The 9734-nt window shown below is 36.2% G+C and overlaps 1 protein-coding gene across 2 annotated transcripts; it reads right to left on the reverse strand.

Moving 5' to 3' along the window:
* Positions 1-312: 312 nt before the first annotated feature.
* Positions 313-9669, reverse strand: LOC135471707 (uncharacterized). 2 transcript variants are annotated; one of them, XM_064751027.1, is made up of 15 exons: positions 9481-9669; positions 8323-8609; positions 7883-7969; positions 7580-7689; positions 6912-7031; positions 6243-6316; positions 5787-5924; positions 5091-5170; positions 4379-4544; positions 3772-3978; positions 3409-3570; positions 3131-3229; positions 2603-2780; positions 1355-1430; positions 313-732 (listed from the first exon to the last, which is right to left on the reverse strand). In XM_064751027.1, the coding sequence occupies exons 2-15, from the start codon at positions 8588-8590 to the stop codon at positions 713-715; spliced, it is 1785 nt and encodes a 594-aa protein (XP_064607097.1). In that variant the 5' UTR covers positions 8591-8609; positions 9481-9669; the 3' UTR covers positions 313-712. The 2 variants fall into 2 exon arrangements, with proteins under 2 accessions (XP_064607097.1, XP_064607096.1); XM_064751026.1 differs by having other exon boundaries at positions 8323-8612.
* Positions 9670-9734: the final 65 nt, after the last annotated feature.

Consider the following 9734-nt stretch of genomic DNA (forward strand, 5'->3'; position numbering starts at 1 on the left):
CCTTCATGTCAATGTCATCTTAAGTTATGGGTTGAGAGTAAAAATCTGTTTCATGAGTGGTAAACATTTATAAGAAATACATTCATGACACACAGACCAAAATAAAAACCTAAACTGACACACATGCTATGTCAAGTAACTTTTATTTCAGCCAACAAAAGAGTTTCACATTTGCCTGATTGAGAAGCCCTACTGATCTTCAAGTGGGTTATAAGGTTTGTTTTGAAGGAAGGATTATATTCTACTTGACAAAATTCATGTTTTCATCACAAAAAATAATATTTACTTCATTATTTAAATTTTTGTGGTGTGGGTGGGAGGGAATTTATCATATATCTTAGCTCCAATGAAATGTGCGTAATCATGAAATGGATTTATTACAGGGTTCGTTGCAGTCAACACAAGCTAATTATTAAAGCAACAGGTTAACAATTTATTCTACACCTTACTTCAGTAAATCAACATTTATTTAGTACGAATAAGATTTTGACACTTCAAACATAATTCAATCATCCCTAAAAGCAAATGAATATCACAGCCCACAAAATACAGCTCTGACAGCCAGAAAGGCTTGACTTACACACATTACAATCTTGCATATGTCAGGAGTAACATAGACTTCATGCTGTAGTTGTAGATGGGAAGGTTCCAGATCTGGATTGTCACAATTTCTTTTTGACTGCACATGGTCAACAATGATGAGTAGGTGTAATCATGTTGTATCTGGAGAACCTGCAAAGATCGGGAAAAATCGACAATCTTGAAGTTGTCTTGTTCATCAGCTCTTTGCAATAGAGACCTGTCAAATGCCTGGCAGCAAGCCCTTGACATCATTTTACTGATTGACAGTACGATGTTAAAAACAAAAACTGATACAATGTAATGTTGTAGACGTTACCCTACAATCAATTCTTGACATAACAATGACTCAAGATCCTGCTTCACACTATCGCCACCTCACAGTATTAAAAAATATATTGCCTTCCCATGACAAAGGGTGCTATCCAATCATGAGCCCATTTTCAAATAAAGCTGATGTCACATTGCAATGAGCACAAGTAGCAGTGTGAAACAGAATGGGCCACTGGCTACTATAATGTCATTATCAACATCAATTACAAATAGTGGCTTTAACACTCCTTCGGCAGCCACTGAAAACAAAAGGAATGCACATATAAAATTTACTCCTTTACTAAGATTTCTGAAATCTTTCAGGAGTGAAAGCTAGAAATATTGAATGATTTTCAGCTATTTAGCTTATTAAGTTAATATTTAGTCTGGTCTTACATATATGCTACTCTCCACAAACCACTTGTAAACTTGCAACATTCAACAATTTGTTGACATATCATACCTTGTCTTTTGAAACTTTGAACTCCATATGTTTTTAAATTCTTCACAATTGGATCCATGAATAAAATGCGGCCATCCTGCAGAGAGAAGGATCTAATTGGTTAAATCTATATGCCAATGAAAACTTGCTTCCCCAGCAAAACCATTTCCTCATGCCAAATATTTTCGAGTAAAAGAAATGACACATGATCTGTAATACATCAATAACTCTCGCCATAACCTAAGCCTGTAATTTGGTAGATAATACACATGTAGCAATAATGTGCTCCACATACCATAAGGCTGGTAATATACCAACAAGGCTAATCTCCACACGTAGAAAGGGAGGCAATATAGCAAAAAGCTTAATCTCCACACGCAGAAAGGTAGGTAATATAGCAATAGCCTAATCACACTTAGAAAGGTTGGTAAAATAGTGATAAGGCAAATCTCCACACATAGAAAAAAAGGGACTACAGCAATAAAGCTAACCTCTAAAAGTAATAAGGTAGGTAATATAGCAATAAAGCTAATCTCTACAATTAGAAAGGCAGGTAAAATAGCAATAAAGCTATAACCTCTCCAGGTTACAAAAGGCAGGTAATATAGCAATAAGGCTAATCCCCACATGTAGAAAGGGAGGTAATATATCAATAAGGCTAATCTCCACAAGTAATAAGGTTGGTAATACAGTAATGGCTAACCTCCACATGTAATACGGTAGGTAATATAGCAATAAAGCTAATCTCCACACATAGAAAAGTAGGTAATACTGCAATAAAGCCAACCTCCAAAAGTCATAAGGTAGGTAATGACAATAAGGCTATTCTCCATATGTAATCTAGCAGTAGCCCTAATGTACATGTATAGTTAAGTACCTAATATTGCAGTAATCTCCACCAGACCTGTAGTATGGTAATTATTGTTGCAGATATCCTATCTCTGCCTGTTTACACAGTAAAGTAGCTAATGTTGAAATAAACTTAATTTCCAAAAGCAGTAAAGTAGCTATCATTAGTGTCAGGCTAATTCTGCCAGTCCCGTGGACCATTATAAGCTATATATGGTAATTAGTTACACTAGCTAACTATGCAATAAGCCAACTCTCCACTTGTATGTGTGGTATATGTAGCTAATATTGCAGTAAAGCCTACTCTCCACCTGCAGTAATATTGCAGTATGTCTAATCTCCAACTATAGTCATGCAGACAATGTTGAAATGCCTTAGTCTTGTGCCTCACCAGAGTAGTTGTCCCATCCCCGAGCTTACCTCCAGTCCCAAGAGGAGATAACTGTGCTGCAGTGGGCTGCACATGCCCTCTTCTGTCCACACCATGGCAGGAGAGACTAGTGTACAAACACACATACAGTCCACCACAGGGTCATTCCCACTCCCACTAATACTGGTCCTATGCACACTTTTACTTCTGTAGCTCTGGGAAAATGCACTAGGCAAAGAATGAAATGAGGAAAAGGGTTTGTTTCATTGAAAAGCTAAAAAGAAAAAATAAATAAAAAAAGTAATTCAGAAACATAATGAATCAATGGGAGAAGTTTTCAATTTGTGTATCATATTGCCACATTATTTATTGGGCATAGAGAAAGCCAATGACCTTCTCCAGGTATCTCACAAGCCTCCTGATCTAAAGTTGCCAGCTGAACCTGCAAAACCTGGATTTATACATACATTCTTCATCTAGCAAGATCACTAGCGTACTAGGTAATGTTATTTTATGCTCAATTCCAGCTCGAGATGAAGACTGAAATTGAAAAAATTTGCTCCTCTCTCTTAGCTCACCTTCCTTCTTGATTAAAGCCCTGGCCATCAGAATGTGATTTGCAGTAATTCTGGATCTCATTAACATACCAAATGGTAACCCGACAGGCAGGGTCAGTCCTGTAAGACAAGGTACAGCACAGCTTTAAGCATATTTCAAATCACGGGAAACTCTTCACATTTCAGGCTTGTTTGCTAGTATACTAATTATGTGTTTGTATTTTTACAGTATGGCAGATGGAAATACATCCAGATGAACAGAAGCAATATTATATTCTATTATATACATGTAGAGTTACCTTGTGGTGTAGAGCCATATTTCCTGTGGGTTTATCAGCATGTATATGATATTGTACTCCCGGTTATAGGTCACACTCAAAATGGTTTCCAGTGGAGAAAGAGAAGGCGGTGGTAGCACTGTGGAAAGATTCCTCTGACTGCTGCGAGCAAACAATCGAACACTGTGCGAAAAAAAAAAAATTTGTTAAAGACTTAATAAAAAATTTCAGACTTTTTAATGGTCATCAAGTTTATGATCTTAACAGCTGATAAATGTTATAAATAGTAAAGGAACTAAAATGTAACAAATACGACTACATTCACAGTGTAACATTTACATTATAATGTTCACATGTACCTGTCCAGTCAATGATATTTCTCACCTGCCATCATCTCCTACTGCCATGACACGTGTGGTCTTCTCAGGCCCGCGAGCCAGACACAGCTGACTGACTTTGTTACGTGCAAGGCCCCAGAAAGAGTACACATTGTTGAGAGACCAGAGTGTTAAGGAGGAAACTGTACTTAGGTACAGCAGCTTGTCATCTGTAAGGCCCATCCACAAAACACCATCCCCTGACACCACATGGCTGCAACACAAACCAGTACAACCAACCAACATAAAGTAGCCCACTGCAGCACAGTTATCTCCTCCTGGGACTGGAGGTAAGCTCGGGGATGGGACAACTACTCTGGTGAGGCACGAGACTAAGGGACTTCAACATTATCTGCATGGCTATAGTTGGAGATTAGACATACCGTTGTTGCATTTTAGGTTATACAAACAACAGTTTTTATCATCAAACACATGTATATTTAAAAGCAACTTCTTTGAGCACATTTTATAATATTCATGCGTTTATACTTTTTGGGTTTGTTTTTGTCATATTGTCAAAGATTACCAAAGGCTGTCAAAATGTGCACCATGATTTTTAATACACTAACACATAGAATTTAAACAAAGTATACAGGCAGTAAAAACAGACAAACCTGTACAGAACATCCATGGTATCAAGAGACCAGATGCGAACAGTTCCATCCAGCGAGCAGGTAAGGAAGAGATAGGAGGAGTCTGGGTGGATAAGCGTGTCTGTTACTGCACGAGAATGGCCTCGGAATGTGTGGATAAGACCACCCATCTGACTCCACACTTTTACTGAAATGCCAGCATTTGTTCTCTTCAGCTTTTCAGTCACAGTAAGATGTAAAAAGCTTTTTATGAATTTGACCTTAATTAAGTTTTTATGTGCAGACAACCTACATTTACCAGAATACCTGAAGATAAGTTATTTTCATCACTGCACAATCATAAATCTTTAAACTGAACAGACAAGCTGCCAATTCACAATACTAATTTCTCATATGCCAACCAAGAGGTGATATCCAGAAAGGTTACAGAAACACGGCAATACTCTGTACTAACATGAAACAATTACTGCATTTCACCTAAAGTTTAGCAATTTTCAACTGACGTATTTTACTTGATTCTGATTGAATCATCCACCTTATAAAGACTACTTAAGCGTCTTTTGTGAAGTTTGATAAAGCCCTAAGCGCTGGCATTAAAAGCATCACTTTAAGGCCTTTATGTGCTTCTGAAAGTGCATTTTTTATGTACCAAACTTTAGGTGAAATACAGCAGTCAGCACCGCAGGAAAGTACAAAGTGATGTAATTAATTGGCAGCTGAATGGAGAATCTACCTTCTGTATCAAGTGAGGAGGTGATCAGAAACCGTGTTGCAATGGAGTATTTACAAGCTGTGATAGACATGCTGTGAGCTCTGGAAAGAAAAAAAACTTGGTTTGAATCAATGACTGTCTAAAAGAGAGTAGTCAAAATAAAGCCAGGATCTGCTTTCACAAAGCCCACTTGGTGTTCCTGTACTTAACTACTGTGGCAATATTATCTCTTTAATACTGGTCGCTACATAGTTATGTGCTAGCAAAGCTATTAGAGTGTACAAGTAGTCTATATTATAATGTCTTGTTGCTAACAAACTCGAACATCTCCAAGCCTTTGGTCTTTGGTTGGACACGTAAAGTCTTGAGACGAATTAGATTTATTGTTTCAAAACACAAATGAGGAAAAAAAGTTGATTCACTTTCCCAGAGTACAGAAAAATTCAATTGGACCAACAGCCATGACAGCAGAAGGGTAGTGAGTAGGGGTTTCTTCACATTTAAGCTAATGACAAGTCCGTACTGAAAACAGTCACTACCCCAATCTCTCAATCTTTACATATGACATAACAAATTTCAGTTTGATTTATGCTCAGAACAGCGTGTGTTAAGTAGTTATCCGTTTGAGGTACTGTGGTGATATTTCACTTTAAAGAGACTTTAAAGATTAAACAGAATATAACAGGAAGCCTAATTTAGTACTGAGGTTTCCATTACTTGATGAACTTGAACAGAAGCTTGCCCTGAAGGTCATAAGCATATAGGTTGGTGTCAGAACAGCAATACAGGTGCTGCAGGTGATGATCCAACTCCACTCGCTTCACCCAGCTTCCTCCAACATCAGCCAACTCAGCTCTGCAAACATGTGACATGTACACGCATAATTAGTAAGGGCCTTCTGTCTTTGGTATAAATCCTGGCAAACAATATGTGGCCAAATATACTGTTTAGTTAGCATACTCAAAACGCACAAACCCTTTTGCTAAATTTATACCCATGGATCTTCACATCATCTCCATCACCACCAAAAAATTTTGTGACTACAAGTTCATATTTTCATAAGTATGAACACATAAATCTAAAATTAAAAGTAGCTTACATTGCAAACAACTTGGTTCACAGATATCACAATGGATCAATTAGTGTGGAAAACGCATCGACAGACATACGTACTTCAATGTCAACCTGTAATTAGCCATGGGTTTCAGTTCCCCAAAGCTAGAAGCCACTTGATGAAAGTTCCATATCTGCCACACAACAAAAAAATGAGAGGCTGTGTTATAAGAGAACCACAATGTCTTAATATACAGTTAACAAGAATCCAGAGGTCTGGAATGAAAATAATTACCAATTGTCCTTACACTTAAGCATGCACAAGTTTAGATGGTAGGCAAGATGTGTGTTAAGTTTCATCAATATTTGATGAACAATTTAAGAAGAGTTGACTGGACAAAATCATGTCTACAGACAGACGGACAGTCAGAGTGATTCCTATACTCACCGCCACACCTTAAATATATAAAAACATGCATACATGTAAGTGAAGCAACAATTATGCTTAAGGGCATTTTTAGTACAAAAAATATTTACTTCAAAAAGTCGGTAATAATAACATCTGAGGTTTTCTAATATATATAAATTTTGACAGAGGATATTTTGTAAAAAGTGATAACATTTTATATTTATCATTATATGCTATACAATGCTTGATGTTAGGAGCAGATTAAGCAAGAAAATTTGATACTGTGCCAAAAAAAGTTTAATGAGATCTAGCATCATCATACAGGAATGTCACAAAAATAAAGCTCATCGACAAATGAAAAGTTATTCCTAAGCACTGACCTTGGTTCCTCCCACACCCCCAGTGATCAGCTGGTCAGTGATTGGGTTAAACACCATAAACAAAACACATCTGAGGTCGGCACTCACAGACAATGTCTCCTCAAAGTCCTTATTCAACACCTGTAAGACAAAACCAAAACCAAGGGTTACAAAATCTAAAGAAACAGGTTTAAATGCACAATCTTGTTATTTAATTACATTGTCTCATATTAAATTATTCAAACAGAGCCTTGGGAAAATCAAAAATATTTTATTTAGAATAATAAGCAGGAATGTATCCAAAGTGGCCTTTTATTCTTTACAGGTACCTCTGTCAAACAGACTATGCATTTCTGTCTTCTTTCTATCTCTAACAAATTAGACTGTAACATCTAGATGAGGTACAAAGTTATCTTTTAATACAGACGAGACATAATTTTAGTTGCACATACAGCGTTTAATAAAATTTATGTTCCCGTTTACAGATGTCACATACTCAGGGCAATCAAATGAAAAATAACACAATGATAAATGTTTTCTTAACCTAAGCTATGATAAAGTTTGCTTAACCTAAGAACATTTCTAGGATACTAGTTGCGATGAAATCCTTGTGACCGACATACACCTATTTCATTATATGTTATATCACATTGTTATTAATGCACTGTGTACAAATGTACTTCACCTACCTTTAAGGAAAAATCTTTGCTAAGAGCAAAGTAACAGTTATATTTCCTCGCAAAGATGATATTTGTGATGAGACCATACTCATACTTAGGATAGGACATATCACGACTCACTGGAAAAGAAAAACAAAATACATGTAACTAACTTTTCGCTGATTGGGTATACACAGTGACTGATGGGCCAATATGAAAACAATTTTTCTTTATGACTACTCAAAGAATATCAATCTGTGGTCAACATGAAAGATTTGCAGGCCAGCTGGTATTCATAGAAAAATTAATAACCTTAATGTAAAGTATTATTACCTTTACTGTTGATAATGCTTCGGTTCCAAGTTGATATTCCCCTTGCATCAAGTATAATAAACTGTCTCATTCGTCCATTATAGATCACTTAAGCAGAATGTGAAGAGAAAAAATGCACTGTATTTTAAATGGCTCACATTGTGCATATTTTTCACGTTCAAACTGAGATATAAAAATACAGTTCATCAGATATATGTTAATTCAACATATATTGAAACATGAGTATATTGAAGAGAAATTTACTTTCTGGAAACAGTTCAATGAGTTTTAAAGAAGACAAAGTAAAACAAGAAAAAAAAAACAGGATCACAATGCTGACTTACACTTAAGTCAGCAATTTTAGCACATTAAACTCTTATGAAGTTAAGACAAGGTCTGAAAAAGGTCTGGGGCTGGAGCCTGATCAACAAAAGTCAAAGATAAACTTTGTACATCAATACCTCCCATAATGTCTGTATTTTCTTTTCCATGTTCATATGCATCCCGAAGCTGAAATCCATAGGGTACTGATGTGTAATTTTCTGATATTTTCACATTAGTCTTTTCCAGTAGTGTCTTCTGAGAACTTGCAACTGAACCTTTTCTACTTTTTGGAACATTCAAATGAACTGAGATGTCATCAGGGCCAGATTTATTCTCCTCGTTATCTTTGTGGTCGCTGACATTGTAGCCACTTGTTACACTGGTGTCTGTGATTGTGCCAACCATGGTGTCATCAACTTGCACCCTACTGTCAATCAGGTACAACAATTTATACAAGAAATAAGCATTTAGTATCACACAAAATACAAAAAAAAGGTTTTTGTTTTAGTCGCATAAGTAAAATGCCTGCAAAAAAAATATATCATAAACAAGAAAACCAGGTCACAGAGAAAATACAGAATTACTGTATAATCAGTTGTTCCATACAACACATCAGGCATACACAAGTCAAAAATTACTACTGACATACACTATTTTTCTCTAACAGGGATGGATTACTGCCAACACAGTCTGTTTTTAATGATAGCCTAATATGTACGGTGTGAGAAACTGTTTATACAGATAAAAGATATCAAACAATTTTGTATTACACTAAAATGTGGTCATCATATGCTTTTTGAAATAAGAATTTTTAAAAACCTTATAAAAAAACTTCGGGAATATGCCCTATAGCTTTCTCATATTAAAATTCATCTTGAATAACATGGTTTGTTTAGATCTGACTTTTGTAGAAAGAGTAAAACCTATCTTATTACTAGCCCTAGGTCAAGTTTAGACCAGGACTGTAGAGTTTACTGAGGCTCTGGTGAGGTTCAATTAGTTAAATCTTTCCATGCCATTATGTTAAGTCGACAGCTTCGTTGGTCTCAGGGCATAGACAAAAACAACTGATGCTATGCTTGGGTGAGCAAGAAAATATCCCAAAAGTATATATTTATTAGACAGTATAACATAAGAGTACTCATGGTCAAGTTGCCAATACTTCTGTAATAAATATACGATACCGGACAGCATGGGTGAATTTACATCATCGTAGTTTCATTACATTTACATTTCGTAGTTTTCATCATTTATAGTTTACGGTGACTGACTTATTTGCCAGTAAAGCGTCTTACCCTGATCTTTCAGAATGTCAGCTTTCTATGTTTTCGTTAGCAAACATCTGAACAAAATTTTTGGTTATGTGTACTTTTGTTCAAGTGAAATGATGTTCTTGGTATAAAAACAAAATGTAAAATCTTCTATCAGCTTCAACTCCACTGCTTCGTTCGATTCACATCTGCCGCGAGCACATGTCGTCCATGTTGTTTATCGTCGGTAAGGTGAATAACAGCGCCACCTATGCTAAGAAGGATAAGCATGTTCAGGA

The sequence above is a fragment of the Liolophura sinensis genome, chromosome 7 (assembly GCF_032854445.1).
Source record: "Liolophura sinensis isolate JHLJ2023 chromosome 7, CUHK_Ljap_v2, whole genome shotgun sequence".
NCBI lineage: Eukaryota > Metazoa > Mollusca > Polyplacophora > Chitonida > Chitonidae > Liolophura > Liolophura sinensis.

What these genes read in the sequence shown, in the direction of transcription:
- LOC135471707 (XM_064751027.1), bottom strand. Translation starts at nt 8,590, where the DNA reads ATGGTTGGCACAATCACAGACACCAGTGTAACAAGTGGCTACAATGTC. An exon ending in AAGCATTATCAACAGTAAAG is followed by an intron (nt 7,690 to 7,882) that starts GTAATAATACTT and finishes TTTCTTTTCCAG; the next exon opens with TGAGTCGTGATATGTCCTAT. An exon ending in TCAAAGTTTCAAAAGACAAG is followed by an intron (nt 733 to 1,354) that starts GTATGATATGTC and finishes CGATCTTTGCAG; the next exon opens with GTTCTCCAGATACAACATGA.